The 20,996-nt window shown below is 40.3% G+C and overlaps 1 protein-coding gene across 4 annotated transcripts in view; it reads left to right on the forward strand.

The window, feature by feature from the left end:
• The window catches only part of Pdgfd (platelet derived growth factor D), a 218,908-nt gene that overhangs the window by 169,629 nt on the left and 28,283 nt on the right, over nucleotides 1-20,996 (forward strand). For 3 of the 4 annotated variants that reach the window (XM_041657463.1, XM_041657462.1, XM_041657459.1), the window contains exons 4-6: nucleotides 13,322-13,384; nucleotides 15,244-15,288; nucleotides 17,832-18,030. In XM_041657463.1, coding sequence (XP_041513397.1) covers nucleotides 13,322-13,384; nucleotides 15,244-15,288; nucleotides 17,832-18,030 — 307 coding nt within the window. The remainder of the gene's footprint in view (nucleotides 1-13,321; nucleotides 13,385-15,243; nucleotides 15,289-17,831; nucleotides 18,031-20,996) is intronic. The other variant, XM_041657461.1, reaches the window with a different exon arrangement.

The raw sequence follows: 20,996 nt of genomic DNA on the forward strand, positions 1-20,996 counted from the left end.
GTGTCTTTCTGGGTCTGGGCTATTTCACTCAAGATGATTTTTTTCTAGTTCCACCCATTTGCCTACACATTTCTTCTAATTTTTAACACTTTAGTAATACCTCATTGTGTAAACATACCACATTTTTCTTTATCCACTTTTCTGTTGAAGGACACTGAAGTTAATCCTAACTCCTGGCTTTTGTGAATATAGCAACAATGAACACATTTAAGCAAATGTCCTTGTGGTAGAATGAAGGGTCTTTTGGATATGTGCCCAAGAGTGGTATAGATGTATCTTGAGGTAGATCAATTCCCATCTTTCTGAAGAACTGCCACACTGAATTCCACAGTGGCTATACAAGTTTGCACTCCCACCAGCAATGAATGAGCATTCCCTTTATTCCACATCCTTGCCAGAATGAGTTGTCAGTTATGTTATTGAACTTAGCCATTCCGACGGGAGGAAAATGGAATCTCAAAGTAATTTTGATTTGTATTTCCCCAATGGCTAAGGACTTTGCACATTTCATTAAGAATTTCTCAACCATTTGAGATTACTCTATTGAGAATTCTCTGTTTAGATTTGTACTCCTGTTTCTGATTGGATTTTTTGTTTGCATAGCTCATTTCTTGAGATCGTTATATATTTTAGATATTAGTCCTCTGTCAGATGTGGAATTGGTAGAAATCTTTTCTCATTATATAGGTAGCCATTTTGTACCATTGGACTTACTGAAGCTTTTCAGTTTTATGAGGTCCCATTTATCAATTGTTGATCTTAGTGCCTGCACTATCTGTATTCTGTTCAAAAATTCTTCTCCTGTATCAGGCTATTCCCCACTTTCTCTTACATTAGGTTCAGTATATCTGGTTTTCTGTTGAGGTCTTTGATTCATTGGAAGTTGAGTTTAGTTAGGGAGATAAGTTTGGATCCATTTACATTTTTCTACATTCAGACATCCATTTTGACCAACAACATTTGTTGGAGATTCTGTCTTTTTTCCACTGTGTATTTCTGACTTTTTCAAAAATCAGGTATCCATAGGTTTGTGGATTTATGTCTGGGCCTTTATTTCAATTCTATTGATAAACATCTCTGTGTACATATCAGTATCATGTTGTTTTTATTACAACTTAATAACTGTAGTACAACTTAAAATTGGTGATGGTGACTCCTCCAGCGGTTCCTTTATTAGTCATAATTGTTTTAGCTTTCTGTTCTTGTTTGTGCATGTATGTGTGCATGCATGTATGTGTGTATGTATGTGTTTCCATATGAAGCTGAGAATTGTCCTTTCAAGATCTGTGAAGAATTGTGCTGGAATTTTGATGAGGATTGCATTGAATCTGTAGATTTCTTTTGGTAGGATTGTCATTTTTCATATGTTAATCATACTGATCCATGAAAATGGGAGATCTTTCTATCTTTTAATATTTTCCTCAATTTCTTTCTTCAACAACTTGAAAATTTTAACCTACAATTCTTTCAGTTGTTTGATTACAATTACCCAAAGTTTTTTTTTTAATTTTTATTTCATGTGTATAAGTGTTTTTCCTTCATGTATGTTTGTATAACACTTGCATACCTGGTGCCCATAGAAGCCAGTCAAGAGTGTCAGATCCCTGCAAAATGAGTTACAGACAGTTGTGAACTGCCATGATGGTACTAGGAATCCAACCTAGATCCTCTAGAAGAACAACCAGTGCTCTTAAGAACTGCACCATTTTTGTGGCTTTCCAGTGGTTTATCTTAATAGAGAAGAATTGTTCACAAATTTTCATCTTCACTAGCTTCTCAGCAACACATCATAGAGAGATCTCTAACAGAATTTGCTTGGTGTGAACTAAATTTTCTCTGGTCATTTGTTTGGGGGAGAAAAGAAAAAAGACATGCCAGAAACAATTACCAAAGTCGTATTTTTATGTTTTGCAGTTTTCTGCATAACCCCTTTAAATTTCTGTCATTTCAAAAGTGCATGCATTAGTGAACTTTTCTTATAGTCTACTGGCGCATGATTAATAAAGAGCCCAAAGACCGAAATTAGGGGTCAACCTGAAGGTCAGAAAAGCAAAGCAGCCAGCCACTGGCTCTTTCCTCTACCTCAATCTGAAATGGTGATCCTGCCTCCAGGAATCTCAGAATGAGACTGTGTCTGTCAGATTTCTCCTCCCAGTTTATATTCCTCTCTAGAACTGGAGTCAAAGGCATGCACTGCCTGATTTCTATGGTATATTAGTGTGGCTACTGGGATTAAAAGTGTATGTTGTCACTGCCTGGCCTGAAGGCTGACCAGTGTGGCTGTTTTACTCTCCGATCTTCAGGCAAACTATATTTGTTAAAATACAAATAAATTACCCCTATAGTCTACCTCTTCTATTCCAGTATCATTTCAGCTCATGGTACAAAATGAGTAACTGCAGATTTTTTGTTTGTTTGTTTCTGATTTGGGTAAATAATTTACCTTGTGTCTGCAAGCTCACCTGGACATCTCAGATCTCATGTATTGTCTCATAGCTTCCTCCAACTTACTGACTACATGTTTCTTAGAACTCTTAAGTATCATATTTTATTAAATTCCAGAGGTAAATTAAGACTTTCTGCCTTTAAATGACAGTCTTTAATTTTTATTAATAATTATTCTCAACTTTTGGTATGCTCTATATTAAATGTCTTTGACTCAGGGATGGAAAGATGAATCAACAGTTTAGAGTGGTTGGTACTCTTTCAGAGGACCTGAGTTTAGTTCCCACACCCCTGTCAGGTAACTTACAACCATTTGTAACTTGAGCTCCAGGTCATCAGACAGCCTGTTCTGATCTCTGAGGGTACTTGTCCACATGGTCACATACACACATACATAAATGAAAATAAACAAATCTTTAAAAAAAATACTTGCCAGTAACAACTGCCCTTCCTTCTCATATTATCTTTATAAGTGATTCATTGATGATTAGCCAAAGTATGCTCCAACAAAGGATGCTTGTTGGATCAGAGCTTGTTGTTTCTGTGAGCTTAGCATTTGCTTTATCCACCCCTGCAGATGCTGCTGTATTATCAGTTCTGCATGTAAAATTTTGGCTTCCTAACAGAAACTCAAGTGCTGTAGGATCAAAAGGCTTTGTTATAAAAAAAAAAAAATCTCCCCTGTGGAGTGATCTTATTCCTCTGCCTTCCAGGTTTAAAAATATTTGACTTTCCCCCAGTAGGTCATGAGAAGAGCACACAGTGCTGTGAGTGGGCAGGGAATTCATTGGAGGGATAATGTTGAGAGTCTATTTGTTAGTTGTTGGCTCATAGATTCCAACAACCCTTTGGTGTATCTTTCTAATTGCAGAGGAAATACTTCAAAGCAATAACTCAATCAAGAAGCAAAACTTTGATGAGCAAAGATATTTATTTTCTTCCTCTGCAGGGTGAGCATAAAAGAGCAAACGAAAGAAAAGTATTCAAGATGATGAAAACTATTCTATGAAATGTCTTCTGAAACTTTCCTAGTGGAAGTTTTCCTTAAGTTAAAGGTTGTTTTAGTTACAAGCTTTGAGGAAAATATAAGTAACTGCATATGTTGTGTGGCGGTAGTGAATTTATTCGTCTAGCAATGTGTAGTCAATGGCTCATGTGCTCACACCCAACTTAGGATGAAAATGGGCAACTATTCTGAGTGAGATGGGACCAGCTGAACACTCTAGATTTGGAATATAGGCATGGCAAAAGCTGTCTTCAAAACAGAAGTCCCCAGCTCTGCTCTAAAGGGGTAGGAGAAGAATCCATTTTGGACATTCCTTGAAGGTGCTCAGTAGCATGAGTTCTAATGAGTCAGGTACTGCGGAAAATGCTGGGAGTCAGAGTGATGAAGGAGCAAAACCACAGCCACCTTACCTCTCAACTTCCCTGCCAAAAAGAGAGTGAGTTCCTTTCTCCTCCTGCCTTAGCACTTCCTCTCTCTGCCCAGCCATATCACTTCCTGTCTGTCTGCACAGACCTCCAGACATCTATGGTTAGCTAGTGGCTAGCTCCACCCCCTGATCTTCATTTGTACAAACAAGATATCAACACAATACTCTGTAATTGAATGTGTGACAAGCTCACTCTGCTGAGTGAGTGGAGCATTTGTTCACTTATAAGCCTTCTGCTTTCTTTCTCAGATGAATGCAAAGGAACAAATATCAAAGGCTAAGTTATCTCAAGAATCCCTTCCATAAATGGAAATCCCCCATTGTTCCTTTTTCTTTAGTAGCAAAGATAGCTCTTGAAAACTTGTGTTATCATGCTTGATTTGCTTTAAATCTGCAGGTAAATTGTTTTCAGATCCTAACTAGTCAATAGCTGTCTAGCCCTAATTTAATGGCTAATTGCTTGTTTTATGACTGTTCTTTACTTTTCTCTTCTGTGTAAAGGGGAGGGGTGCTCACGAGTGTGTGTACATCCACCTGGAAAGGCCCTAAATTGATGATGATGTATAGCTGATTCTCAAGACACCGTTTGTCTTGCATTAGAGGTCATTGCGGTGCATTCTAGAACTCTTCTTTGCATAATATCCTGTACCAGGCTTTCTCTTTCAGGCAACCTCCCAAATCATGACATGGAGATTTATTAGTTTTGAATGCTTAACCTAGCTTAGGCTTGTTTCTGACTATCTCTCTTACTTTGAATTAACTTTTTTCTTTTTACCTACTTTTTACCTCGGACCTTCTTCTTTCTTTTTTTTGTTAATTTTCTTTTCATCTATATATTCTTGTATCTCCTCGCTGACTGACCAAGGGTGTCTCTCTCATTCTCTTCTCTCTTCTTCCTCTCTCATTCTTCCTAGCCTAGATTTCTCCTCCTATTTATTCCCTCTCCCTCCCTGCTCCACCTATCCTTTTCCTGCCTAGCTATTGGCTGTTCCACTCTTTATTAGATCAATCAGACTCCTTAGGCAGGTAAGGTGAAACAAATGCAACACATTTTTACATAATTAAAGACACAGTCTTACATCGTTAAACAAATACAATGTAAAAAACATAACACACCTCTACACAGTTAAAGTAATATTCCACAGCATAAACAAATGTAACACATCTTTGCCTAATTAAAACAACAATACTCTATTTAGGAATATACTTAAAGGTTATTATCTTCCAACAGGGAAACCAGGAATGAAAACTTGAAGGATATAATTTAACAGCAGATAAGACTTAAAGGATGAATGATCAGGCATCTTCTAATCAATATTTTTCTCTTACATTGCTATATTAAAGTTTTATCATTTTGACAAGACCACTCTGACCTACAAAACTAGTTCCAGGACAACCGGTGCTACACACACACACACACACACACACACACACACACACCTTGTCTGAAAAAATATCATTTTGTTATTAAAACCAGATGTTTGTGATGAAATGTTATGAAATTTTGTGACATATGAACAAAGAGAAGAAAGCAGACCATCTACCATTCATGGTTAACTAATATCAATGCCATTGTAAATGTGTATTTTAGGTCTTCTCAGTCAGACACCTGTACATTTTTCTATCATAAGTACATGATATCAAAACTGACCATCTATTGTCTTTGGATCTATGATTTCATTTTAATTTTATAGACATTAATTATTTGTACTTATCCATTTACCCTTATGCTTGTAATTTTGTTTTGATACCTTTTGGATTTACAGATCTTCTACAGATACAGTGTGTATGTTTTATGTTTTTCAAGTTTGACTTTTGTAGTTGAAATTTTATTTCTAGGACTGGTTGAGAACATGCCTTTAACTAAGTCTGATAACCTGACTTCCATCCCTGAAGTCTATGGTGAAAGGAGAGCACTGGTTCTGACCTCCACACATAGATGAGGGTATATGAATCTGCACAAACATGCATAGACACGCAAGCACACACACATAGATGCACAAACATGCACTCACATGCACAAATATACATGCACACAAAGAAAGCAATAAATATAAGTAAAATTTCAAATGAAATATTGCTTCTTTACTGCAATGATATAAAATACTTATCTGTGTTTAAGATTTCAGTTCTATGTATCTCCACAATTCTTTCCTCATATAAATCAAACTCTATTTACTGTGCTATTTAAAACTGAGTAGCAGAGTATCATGTTTGCTTTTTAAATTAACCCAAAGAGTGAAAGGCAGGGGATGAGGGAATATGCCAACAATGTGCTTTATTAACAAAATATAATAAACTTTTAAACATGAAGGAATGAGCTAAGAAAAATACTATATTAAATGAAATGAATTATTCTTATTATATGAAAGCAATGTAGATTGCAATGCCTGTGATTATAGAATGATTTATAATGTAGTTTGAGCTGAAAAGAGCAGATGACTACAGATACACTGTAGTTCCTTGGGGTCTAACTCTGACGCTTGATGGGGAGGAATGATGTGTGTCACATTCAGTTCTCTGAGCTCAAGTTTTTCATCTCAAGAAAAGTCATTTTCTCCCTACAGTAAGGTTCCCATCACACCCGTGTGGCAATCCCCTGAACAGATTGGAGGAACAAAGTGACCAAGCCATGGGCTTCCCCCATTCTGTGATGACTACTACAGCTCAGAACAGAAGATAAGGAAACAGATCTCAATATACACCAGATCTCAGAAGTTAGGAAATGGTTATCTCTGCCTGGGATAGGACATGGCTGTTAAAGTGTCTGCATGAGTGTGGTTTAACAAAGAGCAGAAGTGTATTTTTTTAAGACACTAGGGTGTTTTGATACATTTCAAATGCTTGCTCAGTGTTTGTTCTATTTCAGTATCACTTCAGGTGACACTGAGGGCACTGCTCTGGTAAGAACACTCATAAAAAGCAGTGTGTTATATCTTAAACTATCATGATGTTGTTTAAATCATAGAATCCATGCTCCTACCTGTCAGAGAGCAAGTTGCCTGTTTTCTGCTCCTCATCTAGAAGCCAGGAAAACAGGAGTTCAATATGAAAACACACCAAAGCCCTTGAAGTTGAGTATAAAATAAAAGACTACGGTCTCTCCATTCTAGTTAATAATGTCATCAGCAAAGAAATAAGAGATTAATCATTCCAGACATTCCTTACAACCTCAACAAAATTTAATGGGTTGACAGGGCAGAGCACGAGTAACCTGGAGTGAAGATGTGTTTAAGGAGCCCAAGGGTATTCTCTAAAGGTCTGATATTTCAGCAGACAACTAACTGCTGAGGAGCCAGCACCAGCAACATCTGAGGGAGGTGCTGCCAGGCAGAGAAAACAGCATCCAATTAAGGAGAAAGAAGCTCAACCTCAAAGCTCTCTAAAGGACCCTAAAAAGCCATTGGTGACATAATTGAGAAAAGCCAAACAGCAAGTCAGAGAGGACAAAGCAATGACATCATACAGGCAGAAGGCACAGGTACTTCCTGCAACAGCAGGCAAGCTGCACTGAGTATCTTGAGTGGAAGACTGCAAGGATTTGATGCAATTACAGCACCCTGCTGGCTGCCACCGGAACATGAATATTCAAGTAGGAGTCTTGCCTAGTATTTTGGACTTGATGGGGTGGTTTAGTGGAGGAGATGAACAATGATCACACAGGATGTATTGAGAAGTTATATCTCCCCCTTATGCCAAGATTCATCTTTCAGGTCTAAAACTTCAGAGGCTTGGTATCTTGTTCTCATAAAGGACGCTGTTTCCTTATATAAACTCATTTTCAACATCCCACTTATAAATGATGGCAACTTAACACAGAAACTAGCTTTTCTTAAATGTCTCTTATTTGTGTGACTAACAGAAGATGAAGTTGCATCTTATATGGAATGTAATGAATTCTTTTATCAATTGTTCCTTTTACAGTCTCTGACTGGAATTATGTAGCTCACACAGTGAACAACCTGGGAACTCTTCGTGTCATATTTGTCTAGGAGTTTATGCATGAAAGCCCTTTTATACTTTGAAAAGGCCTCAAACATATTCTCTCTCCCTCGTGTGTGTGTGTGTGTGTGTGTGTGTGTGTGTGTGTGCCCATGTGTTCCTGTGTGTGTTTGTGGAAATCTGAGGACAGCCTCAGTTGCCAGTTTTCACACTCTGTGGTGGAGACAGTTTCTTAGTGATGAGTGCCAGGGATTTTCCAGCCTCCTCCCCCCATCTCTCCATAGGAGCTCTGGGATTAGAGATGCACATCTCTAGGCTTGGTAAGGAGAGGGCCAGGGGAGCCAGAAGGGCCAAGACAGTCTCCGCTAGTAGCCCTCACCAGCCAGAGCTGAGCAAGAGGTCTCAGGGGAAACCTCAACTCAGAGGCAATCAATCAACAGGTGCCCCCTTAGCCTCCAGCTAGCCCAGCAGTTGACCACTGTCTCCTGAAAGTCAAAGATAGCTTTCCCTACCCTGACAATGGAAAGTCACTAACCAAGAGAGCCACCCACCAGTCAGCACCAGACTAATCTCTCCTCCCAGGAATTCCCCTAACCTGGCTTAAAAGGGGGCCTGCAAGCCTCTCAGGGTCGCCATTTAGCACCCCAACTTGTTGGCAGCTGTTTATTGATAAAACACTCGTACTGACTGCATAAGTGACTGGGGTTTTTTATGGGATTTCTCGTGAACCCTCACAGTATTGTGTCAATTCTAACAATTCAAACCCAGATCCCAGTGTATGTATGACAGTTAGACAATTTATCCTCTGAGCCATCTCACTAACCAACAAAACGCATAAGTGTCTATATAAGAAAACAAATTGGAATCATGGAATTCATTAAGTCCTGCCATCCTCTGGAAGAAGACTTCAGAGATGCACACTCCTCACTCCTTTCTGTTCTTGTGTCCATCTTTCTACCCCGCCCCGTTCTCCTGCTTCACTCAAAGGCAGCTACATCCCAGAGCCTGCCACATGTCTCCCTCAGTTATATATGACCCACTGATTTTTTTGTAAATTTTTAACAATGAAATTGGGCTAATAAATCCTGAAACTATTTCTAGTTCTGAAATTTTAAAAAGCCATTCTGGATTTCACACTGTTCCTCTAACTCATCCCTTAATTGTCTTCTTTGAGGACAAAGTTCCCAAATCCATCTCAAGTTTCAGTCTCTGGTGAGATGGATCACCTAAAGGAAGCTGCCTCTGACTCCTCTCGCCTGTACGTTGTGTACAGATCTCAGACACCAAATTCAACTTCTTGGCCTTCTCTGGGAACTAACCTACTTACCATGCAAGATTCCAAGTCTTTTGACATGGAAATTTTTTCATCCCACCTTCTTCTTTTTATTTTATGTACAGAAACTTTTTTTTAATTTTTATTGAGCTCTGCTCCCCTCCCTTTCTCTCCCTTCCCCTTCAACCCTCTCCCAAGGTCCCCAAGCTCCCATGCTCCCAATTTATTGACAAGATCTTGTCTTTTTCTGTTTCCCATGTAGATTAGATCTGTATATATCAGGGGCATTTAGGTTGTTTCCGGGTTCTGGCTATGACAATGCTGCTATGAACATAGTTGAGCACATGTCCTTGTGGCACAATTGAGCATCCTTTGGATATATACCCAAAAGTGGTATTCCTGGGTCTTAAGGAAGGTTGTTTCCTAATCTTCTGAGAAATCACCACACTGACATCCAAAGGTGCTGTACCAGCTTGCATTCCCACCAGCAATGCAGAAGTGTTCCCTTTACTCCACAACCTCTCCAGCATAAGTTGTCATCAGTGTTTTTGATCTTTGCCATTCCTACAGGTGTAAGATGAAATCTAAGAGTTATTTTGATTTGCATTTCTCTGATGACTAAGGATGTTGAACATTTCCTTAAGTGTCTTTCTGCCATTTTAGATTCATCTGTTGAGAGTTCTCTGTTTAGGTCTGTGCTCCATTTTTTTAAATTGGATTATGTATTTTTTGATGACCAATTTCTTGAGTTCTTTGTATATTTGGAGATCAGACCTCTGTCTGATGTGGGGTTAGTGAAGATCTTTTCCCATTCTGTAGGCTGCTGTTTTGTCTTCTTGATTGTGTCCTTTGCTTTACAGAAGCTTTTTAGTTTCAGGAGGTCCCATTTATTAATTGTTACTCTCAGTGTCTGTACTTCTGGTGTTAAATTTAGGAAGTGGTCTCCATTGACAATGTGTTCTAGTGTACTTCCCACTTTCTCTTCTATGAGGTTCAGTGTGGCTAGCTTTATATTGAGGTCTTTGATCCCTTTGGACTTGAGTTTTGTGTATGGTGATAGATATGGATCTATTTTTATTCTTCTGCATGTTGATATCCCCGTTATGCCAGCACCATTTGTTAAATATGCTTTCTTTTTTCTATTTGATATGTTTTGCTTCTTTGTCAAAAGTCAGGTGTTTAAAGATGTATGGATTAATATCCGGGTCTTCGATTTGGTTCCATTGGTCCTCCTGTCTGTTTTTATGCCAATATCAGGCTGTTTCCAGTACTGTAGCTGTAATGGATTAATTAAAAATGCTGCAGATCCCCAGATCCCCAGATCCCCAGTGGCTGCAGTGGCAGAAACTCTATAGGTCCCCAAGTGGAGCAGGCAGCTGGCCACAGAGCAGCCTGTCTCAGGCAGGGACAGTGCACGAGACTAAGCCACCATGCCTCAGGTCTCTGAAGGGGGCTCGCCCAGGCAGCAGGTGAGAGACAGACGGATAGGCACACCATGCAGAGTGAGGTTAGATATTTATATAGTGGGTTATGGAAGGGAAGAGGGAGAAGGAGAAGAGCAGAAAAAGGGGGGAGGGGAGAGAGAGAGAGAGAGAGAGAGAGAGAGAGAGAGAGAGAAGGGGAAAAGGGAGAAGTGGGGAGAGGCAGAAGCTGCCTCTCAGAGAGGAAGATGGAAAAGGAAGAGACACATGCTGCAGGCTGCAAGCAGGAAGGAAGATCTGCCTGCCTCAGCAGATGGGGAGGGAGTTGGCATGACTTGTCTCTTAAAGAGACAGAACTGATAATTACAGTAGCTCTGTAGTAGAGTTTGAAGTCAGGGATGGTGATGCCTCCAGAAGTTCTTTTATTGTACAGGATTGTTTTGGCTATTCTGGGATTTTTGCTTTTCCATATGAAGGTGAGTGTTGTTCTTTCGAGGTCTGTGAAGAATTTTGAAGTCATCCCAACTTCTTTCCAGGTACAGTTGTCTGCCACCTTCAATGTTATATGAGCAGAGATTTATCAGAGAACTCAAATGAGTTTAGTGATTTCAAAGTCCTTGAGGGAAGAAATGGTTTTCTCATGAGTCAGCCTCACTTCAGAGGCTACACTCCAATGAAGTGGGGAATTAGTAGATGTTACCCACAGAAGTGAAGGAAAACTGCTCATGGCATTGCCATACCTGGTGCTGCGGACTGACATTGCTGCATCTGGTGCTGTGGACTGGCATTGCCGTACCTGATGCTGTGGACTGGCATTGCTGCACCTGGTGCTGTGGACTGGCATTGCCGCACCTGGTGCTGTGGACTGACATTGCCACACCTGGTGCTGTGGACTGGCATTGCCGCACCTGGTGCTGTGGACTGGCTATGGTTAGAGTGTGAGCACAAGAGGTCATGTGTTGGGCACTTTGTTTTCTGGGTGACAATATGTAGTCAGACCTTTGACAGTTGGGGCCTAATGTGAGTTTCTTATGTCACCTGGAGGTTAACTGATATAGTTCCCCAGCCTCTGCACTTCCATGTCAAGGTGTGATTTCTCCTCACACAAATTGTCACTGTCTTGTCACCTGCCCTTGGGCCCTTGCTGGTAGCCTAATAAACAGGGCTGCCCTGTTTGAGACTTTTGGGACTTTCAAAACTTTGAACTAAATAACTCTTGTTTCACTGTTAAGGACTCAGATTAGAATATGTGGTTATAATGATGAAAACCATGCTTACAGACCTGGCAGTGTATTCTTCCACAAAACCCCTCGCCTTTCACCTAGTGCCGTCTTCTTATCTGCTTCCAAGAGGTTCCTGTAAGCCCCAGTCTGCCCTTGTTTGGATACATCATCCTACTATAGGTCTTTCTGATCCCTATATTCACATCTCACATTTTTTGCTGTTTCTTTCTTTTTATTCACTGAGGTTGGATGAAAGGATAGTCAAGAGCCCACCTCATAGGTGATCCAGTTCTCTCTAGGTGAGCAGCGGACATTTCCTTCAATGCCAACTTTTATAACAGAAATGAATTTCATTATGACCGATCAAAAGATACACTTTCATGTCTCCAAGATGCAAATGAGATTTAGACCTGATTCTCAGCTCTCATTCAATAAGCACACTTAAGCAAATAAGGTTTCGACTTAAGTCACTGAATATGTCTTAGGATCCTCACAAAATGCCTCAGACTCAACTCAGTCCTCAGTCTGGAAAATTACCAGGTTGACTTATTTTGGCTAAAACAAGAAGCTTCCTGTGACATGTAGAAATGGTAGGCTCAACTCTCCTTCCCAGTGTGGGTATGGGTCTGTGTGGTGTGTGTGTGTGTGTGTGTGTGTGTGTGTGTGTGTGTGTGTGTGTGTGTGTGTGTGTGTTTGTGGTGTGTGTGTGTGTGTGAGTGAGTGTGTGTGTGGTGAGTGTGTGTGTGAGTGTGTGTGAGTGTGTGTGTGTGAGTGTGTGTGTGTGTGGTGAGTGTGTGTGTGTGTGTGGTGTGCTAGTGCTGGAGGAATTAATGTGAAAACAGCATGCAAATGGAAGCTAAGTTTGTCTCTGAGGAGAATTCTTTCTATGGATGCAGTAGCTATCACACATCCTTTTAGGCTTGTTGGAGATAACTTTCTTAGGCTGGCTCTGTTTTCTGCCTGTTTTCAGTCCCCCAGCAGCAGCGGTCTTCCCCCTACCATTCTTCCTGACATTTGTTAATGGAGTCCCAGACAGCCTCTAAGGTTAATCTTTGAAAAGATCGTTGCTGCTGAGGACTGGCTTAGCAGGCAGAACTGAACTTGATTTAGAGCCTAGTTTAAACCAAACGCACATCCAGAATGACAATAATTATTCTTTCTCTGTATTAAGCTCTTATTAAATGCCAATTATAATTGCATAATTACTACAGTCAATTCCTGAAACAGTTCTGCAATTTAAACACCCCAGCCAATTACAGATGAAGAAGAGAAGAATTAGAGGCTGAGAAGGTCACTCGAGGTCACACACCAACTGATGGCCATGTTGAATTTGAACTTCTGTCTGTACATTTCCTGTTTCTCCCATATTTACAAGACAATGTTGGCACAGCTCTCCATGTTTGGAATGGAAGGGGCTCTTGGGGGCAGACACTTCATAGAAATGGTGATCCGCTTGTTAATAATGTAGCCCTGGTCTTGTTTCCACTTCATTGGAACAACATTCGGAAGGCTGAGATGTTGCAGCCTTGGGTAGGGAATTGAGCCGAGGGGTGACTTACTCACAGATGTGTCTTTACCTTCCAGGAAGATTTCCAACCTGAAGCAGCCTCAGAGACCAACTGGGAATCAGTCACAGGCCCCATCTCTGTGAGTAATTCATGATTCTGTTGCCAGTGAAAGAACTGCTAGATGAGCTCAGACAAGCCTCAGAGGAACCCCAACTGCATTAAGAACTCTGGCTTGACTGCAGTCCAAATTCCAGACAGTTCGAGCACCTCTGTTTCTTTCAGGCACTTTTTCATTGGCTCCTTTTTAACTTTTGCATTTTCAAGAGTCTTTTCAAGCTGGGAAGCTCTCAGTGTTTACAGTAAGATGACTTAAGTGAAAATCAGCCATGCACAGTTCTCTGACTGGGACATAACACATCTTATCCTGCAGCCGTAAAACAGTTCATGACTCATTCTATTGCTGCAAACTTAGCCATTTCTCAGGATGCTGGCCCCTTATCTGCTTTGCATGGGAAGAACAGATCTTACCTTCACCAATCCTGCATGTAGAACTTATGCCATATTAAAATATGAGATAATAAAGTCAAGCCTCTCTCAGCCAGGTCTAAGCATGGTAAGCGAGTACCTGTAGTTCGAACACAGTACCATCTGGCTGAGTCAGTGATCCTTGAAGAATAGGAAGTAAAAAGATTGTAAGAGCCAGAGGTAGAAAAACAGTATTTTTCAGACATGATAAGATGGTTACAAACATGAATCAAGAGTAGCTGGGACTGCATGCACAAGGCCTGCACACAGTCAATCTACACAAAATCTCTCCTCAGCTGAGGAGCAGTTTGGTGGCTTCTGGAGATCAGGGAATCAGTTCTCTTAAGGCACCTGCATGGCTTCTCATTGAGTTGATTGTGCTGCACCTGAGACTATACAGGCAGCACTAAGGGACTTGGTGGGTGTTTCGTTTTTGTTTGTTTTTGTAAGAGCCCATGAAATTGGGAGGGAAAGTGCTGAGGAAATAGTGAAGGAATTTGAAGAGAAGGGATGGGGAAGGAATAAAATTTAAAGTAAATTTAATTCAATTAAAATTGTAATTTATCCTCATAAATAAATAAGAGAATCTCAGTGAGACCACATCCTATACATGTATGATATTATCAAAAAGTTAAAACCAATAGTGCACTAGGGGACTAGATAGGAAAAGAGTACTGAGGATCTGATGTTGGTGTTCTGCATCCCACATGCTTAGCTCAGTTGAGGCAACTCTGTTAGGTGGAGAACATCAAAACGAGGAGGGCATCATGGAGACATTCCTCAGCTAAGTAGAAAAGCAGGGCACCTATCAGCCAGTGCCTAATGACAGCGACTCCACACCAGAAGGGCCTTGGAAGCCAGAGCCGAGGCTGAAGGACACCCCGGCTTCTTTTCCACCTCACTCATGGCGGCTCAGGGTGGTCTGATTCTTCCTGCTCTCAGTGCAGAGCCAAACAGTTTACATGGCCTTTACCTAATTAAGCATAATCCAGGCTTTAAACAGAGGGGAGACTGGCTTATCCCTTCGGAAGATTTCGCAAAGTTCAGCCCTGGTCAATATTTACTGGAAACTTCTGGTTTGAGTTCTGGGACTTTAATCTTATTGGAAGAGCATGAGAACCAAAAGTGTTCTGTTTGTTGTTTCAATTAATTTTCCTTAGTAGACAGCGAGAATGAGTTTCCAGGCTATGTATTATACACATTGTGTATTTTGCTCTCATCCTCTCCCGCCACTCTCTTTTATCCTTCCCCTTTGTTGTCCCCTGCCTCTATGAAAACGTTGTTTTTTAGATCTATTAAGAGCCGTATGATGGATTACTAGAACAACTATCAATTTCTATGTCAACTATATTTCGTTTTGTTAAAACTAGTTCAGAGGTTATTTTTTATGCAACAGGCATGCTTTTATGGTAATTTTAATTTAATTAACATTTTAATTTAACATTCTTATTTGTCTTTATAAATTTGTAACAGAAGCTCAATGAAACCAAATGCATGGTGCAGTTGAAGGAGATACATGTAAGTGGCTCTCTCAAAATTTTTAAAAATGTTCGCTTCAGAAACAAAAAAAAATATTGTAGATTCATTAGCTCTCTTAATGTGTTCTTAATTATTATTCTGTGTCTCCCAACTCCCTACATAGAATGTGGAAAACAGCCAAGAATCTCATTCAGAGGACCAAGTGTTAATTTTACCTGTGGTTTGAATTTTTCCTCCAGCTCAGTGTTAGAGGAGATACTGTTGTCTCCATTCACCCCAACTCCATTTCAGGACTGAGAGTCCCTGAAGAGTTCATTCTCTGAGAAAGATCTGGGTACACAGCAACACTCCAGGCATTGTTGAGAGTCATCTGAGAATGCTTATTGCATCCACTTTTCCCAGAGCTAGAATAAGAAGCTTTGACTTCTATGTAAATGGTTTGATTGACATTCCTAGTTTTATTTCAAAGCTTTAAATGCTACAAGTCTCATTTTGATTTGTGGGATATTAGACCCGTACTGTGATATAAGGCTAATTGTGTGGTGAGTATGAACCACTGGGGATGGAGCAAATGATTATCCATACAGGGGAAATGGAAATTTGAAATTATAGTCTGACTTGTAAGTGTCATATACCCATAGCATGTGAATAGCAAGAGAGTTGTAGAAAACAAAATCAAGTGTCTCTATCAGAGTTCAGCTCATGTCACACACACACATACACACATTTAATTTAAAGAACTACATTGTCAACAACTGAAGGAACAGGAGTTAGGTTGTTGCTTCCACCGTTAAGAGCAACTGTTGTTCTTGCAGAGGACCCAGGTTCAGTTCTCTGTAACCACGGTGGTGGTTGATGACCGATTAGCTCCATTTCCAAGGACTCTACACCATTTTCTGACCCTTGTAGTCACCAGGCATGTATGTGGTACATATTAATACACTCATGCTTTGTAAAAACTCATCTCATATTCTTAAAATAAATAAATATAAGGTATTAAAAAAGAACTGAAGAAACTAATATGTCTGCCACTGGATGAAGGTGTATTATCATCAGCAAGATGAGTATTGAGGGTGTCTTTATCAAACTGTTAACATATCCCTCTTATGTTGTGCATGACAAATACCAAGTGACCAGATAACCAATTGCTTCTATATACCTCTGTGGCCTTGAAAGCAGGTGACGAAAGCACCGTGGTGGGAGAAAGAACGAGAATATCTCCTTATTTTGATGGGGCTAACTAAAAAAGTGGACATATTCATCAACCTATCTCCTGCCCCACTGCACTTCCCAATTCCCACATTCTCCCTAATCCTTCTACAAAGCACAAAAGGAAACTGTTCCTAAGTCACACCAGTGATAGATGATTTCATTGGACTCCATTATTTCACCAACAAGAGTGCAGTCCTCTGAAAGTGGGGATCATGAAATCTTATGAACAGACCTATGAAGTGTAGGTGGCTGAATAGGGAAGAATCAGAGAACATGGGAGCATCTGTGTATAGCTGGAGGCTCTGAAGCATGGGCTATTTCTATTTCTTACAGTTCCCTTCTAAGAAGACAAGTTTTCACTAATTTCGCTTTCCTTTAATGATAGGAAATATTTATATTTACCCGTGGGGAGATCTTAGTCGCTTGGTAGTTTCTTTAAAGATGTTTAGATGATCATTTGAGGCTGTGTTATTTCTATTTCTCTATTAATGGGTCATGAATTTTCACAGAGATGTTCGACTCATGGCTCATTTACCTCAAGATTGTACAAGAGTTAGTGGTGTTTACAAACTAAGTACGAATGTTTTATTTCTGGCAAAATACATAATCCTTTTATCGTCTTTCAAAGGCATTGTATTCACCATTTAAATAATATTCTGAGGCTCTTTAAATGACAATTGGGGTCCTTGTTAAGCTATAACAGGCCTTTCGCATTTTTTCTTTCGATATGCTTCCCATGTGAACCTTGCTCTCTTCAGAGAGTCAGTTTCAGGGCTAATTATCTTGTTGATGGTAAATAAGTTGGCTAAAGTGCCAGATTCTATTAGAATATCTCCAGAGTGTGATCAAATTCATCTCAGACCACATCTGCAATGGGAAGTATTGTGGAAGTGGGGCACAGAAGCTCAGCATGAAAGAACAGATCATACCGTTGGAAATTGCTTTAAAGGAACTCAGAGTTTATTAGTAGTAGTTAATTACTATGAATGATCTGGACTAGGAACCAAGAAATCAGATGTCAAATTTTATATTCTACTTGCCCTGTATCTTTTGAAATGATCACAGCTCAGATGAGTAAAAAGTTTTATGACAATTACGTGTCATATTGCAATGTTATGATATTTTAATGATGTATTGTACTGCAGAAAGCAACTCTTCCTTAAGTATTGTTGTATGTCTTGGAACCCACAAGACTATACAGTAACTGTACAGCTGATAGACCAATAGGCAAATTCACAGGAAGTGTCGGCATTCTGTTCTGAGCCCTGAGGGGGTACTGAGGCTGTCACTCAAGGCCCCCGATATGTGTGATTGTTGTATTTCTTGCAATGGTCCCTTTCTAAGTACATTAAGCTGTGTGTCACTTTTAGGGGGTGTCCTATCACTCTTCATCAGTAATGGACCCGACGCTCACTGCTGATGCTCTGGACAAAACAATTGCAGAATTTGATACTGTAGAAGATCTGCTTAAGCACTTCAATCCAGAGTCTTGGCAAGATGATCTAGAAAATTTGTATCTGGACACCCCTCATTATAGAGGCAGATCATACCATGACCGGAAGTCCAAAGGTAAGAATCAGAGTCTTGGATGCTCTTCATCACTAAGAGTGTTCCGAATAATAATAAGAATCTGTGGTGTCGTCTGTTTAATTCTTTCCACTCTGGCGACCACTGTCAGCTTACTGTCACATCTATCTGTCACAGCACTTCCAAATTAAGTTGTCTGTTTTGGCCAAACTATTGTTTGTATATGACAAAAAAAGATCAACCACAACTTGAAGACCTTATCAAAAGTAACTGTGGCCTAGACAAATGGTTCAGGAGGTGAAAAGCTTGCTTCACAAACATCAGGACCCAAGTTTGGATCATCTGCACCCTGATAAAAAGTACATACCCACAATCCCAGTCCTGGGGAAGCAGAAACCAGCAGATCTCTGGGCTCATTGGTCAGCAGATATAGCCCCAAAATAGTGAAAAACTCTACCTCAAAAAATTAAAATTATACTTTAAAAAACGAGTTAGAAAGTGATTGAGAAAGATCCCTGGCATCAAACTCTGACATCCACATGCACGTTCATATATGTTGGCATACACAGATGCACACGCACAAAAGTACACATGCATATATATGACATACAACAGACATGAGATATCTCAGCTAGCTTCCTAAATCTTAGCAGGTAAAACCTGATTTTACAGTGGAAAAAGCCAAAGTCAGGAACTGTGTGTGGATCACGTGCTGGAAGCTGCGCGGTTAGATGACAATGGAGAAGAAATGAGCTTCCTGGCCTCTGGCTTATACCAGAATTGTCCATGTGATCAACTGCTGTGCTCTCTTGACAGCTGTCATTGTTGGCTTGGTGTGGGATTGCCAGTGTTGGGGCCAGAGGACTGCTGTGAACAGCTAGGTCTCACTCTGTGGACCAGTTCAGTTCTATCCATTCAACATTGGTTTGCTTAAACATACATTTCATGCATGATGGCCATATCCTCCTACCTCATCCTCCCCTTCCCATGCCTCCCCCTCTAGTCCTCTGGCAGTTGCTTCTACAGTCAAGTTTTCTGTTTATAGAAGCTTGCATAACTATATGACGTCTAGAAATCAACAATGAAAAGAAAATGTGCATCTCTCTCTCTGAGATTTAACAATTAAGTTAACGCAATTATCTGCAGTCACGTGCATTTTCCTGTGGCTGATAATGTTCATTTTTATCCATACCTACGAAGTACTAGGCACCTGTGTGACTTGTAGGCTGATTAAGAAAAGGGTCCCAAAAAAGAATAAGAATTTACGGGATTATTTGAAAGTATATCTGAGCACATTTTATTGTAAGTTTGATGGGGAAAATAATGAGAGACAAAGAGAAAGGAATGTTTATACAGAAAATTTGAGGAAAAATAATAATTCTAACACTTTCAAAATCAGTTATATTTATCACACAGAAGACTGACATAATTAGAAAGAATGTGTGTTTAGGTGTGTGACTAGGAATCAGAGAACAACATGGCTATCTCTAGTCAAATTCCTGCAATGTACTTGCTTTATTTGATAAGATTTGTTTAAGTTTTTCTAACAAGTCTCATAGGGTTTATGTCACATATATCTGAAGGTGTTCAGCCAAGACATGGCCTGTTTCCCACACTGTGTAATGTCAAGGATATTTCCAGACTCTGAGTCCCGGCTGCTCCCACACAACCTATGAGAATGCTGAGCCCCAATGACCAATTACTAAACTTCTGTCAGGGTTTTCTACTCCTGGTTTAGGTCATAAATCTTACATACGAAGCATATATGGTGGAGGAAGTACGAAAGAGGAGCAGGCACCCTGCTGTTATAGAGACGCAAACTCCTCAGGGCTCAGACTGGATTCATTTCACAGACGACATTGGTTTATTTAAGGTGTTACTGTATTTGGTGGGTCTCCACTAGTCAACACTTAAAGAAGTACAATAGACCTAGGACTTGAAAAGCCCAGCAGAAAATATTTTGAAAACATGGTCTCAGACACAGAATCAGTAGCATTGGACCCTGGCTTCAGGCTTCTCAGGGCCTCTTCCCTGCAAACAGTAAAATCCTTTCACCCCAGCCAGGCAGATCTCTGTGATGAGGCCAGTCTGGTCCTCAGAGTGAGTTCCAGGACAGCCAGGGCTATCTATACAAAGAAAGACTGTCTCTGGACTAGGGGAAGGCTGGGGGCTGGAGGGGGAGAAGGGGTCTTAGATATCACTAATCCTGAGCTTTTTTTTTTTTCCGCAAGATTATGTTGTATAGGAGACAAGGAGACCTGGATTCAAATCCTGAGTTTATATGGTTTTTCTTTCTTCTTCTTTTTTTCTTAAATCACTGATCTTGTATCTCTCATTCCTATTGGGACCTATCAGCTGCTTGTGAGGATGGCTATTCAGGGAATCCTAAAGAGCCCCAACAATTTGACACTTAGCTAGCTGTACTAACTTACTGTTCTGAAATATATGTGCATCACGTCCTCGGTGAACCTATGTTGTCCCTTACCCCGTCCCTGCTGTATCCAAAGTTATGAGTACTTGAGAAACATAACAACAAATACAAAGAAAGCTTTGTGGTTTCTTTAATGGAATAAGCAATCCCAGGACCTTGTAGAATCTTTACTTTGCACGAATCAATAATTTTATGGGGTGTATTATAAAATACAGCTGCGTAGCCCCAACCCAGACATGTTGCCTCAGAATCTATGAGGGCAGAGATGGACACTGATGACTTTGGGGTGTCCTGAAAACCACCATGAAGAGAGCATCCGGTCCATGTCTCTAATGTGCATTTCATATATGATTGGATAACTGATGAGTTTTTCAAGTCCTGAGGATTGTACTTGGGGCCTTGTACACATCTAGCAAGTGTTCTGCGCCTAGCTCTCCCCTGCCATTCAGCCCAGTGTGTTTCTAAAATCTGTAGAAGTCCACCCATAGACAGACGTCACTTTACTAAGAATGCCTTTGCTTACAGAAATAGCTGACCTTGTCAGGGCAGTCAAGGCAGTGTTCTACTTGACGTTTGT

The sequence above is a fragment of the Microtus oregoni genome, unplaced genomic scaffold, assembly GCF_018167655.1.
Source record: "Microtus oregoni isolate MIOR12 unplaced genomic scaffold, Mior012 000008F_ref0000371, whole genome shotgun sequence".
Lineage (NCBI taxonomy): Eukaryota > Metazoa > Chordata > Mammalia > Rodentia > Cricetidae > Microtus > Microtus oregoni.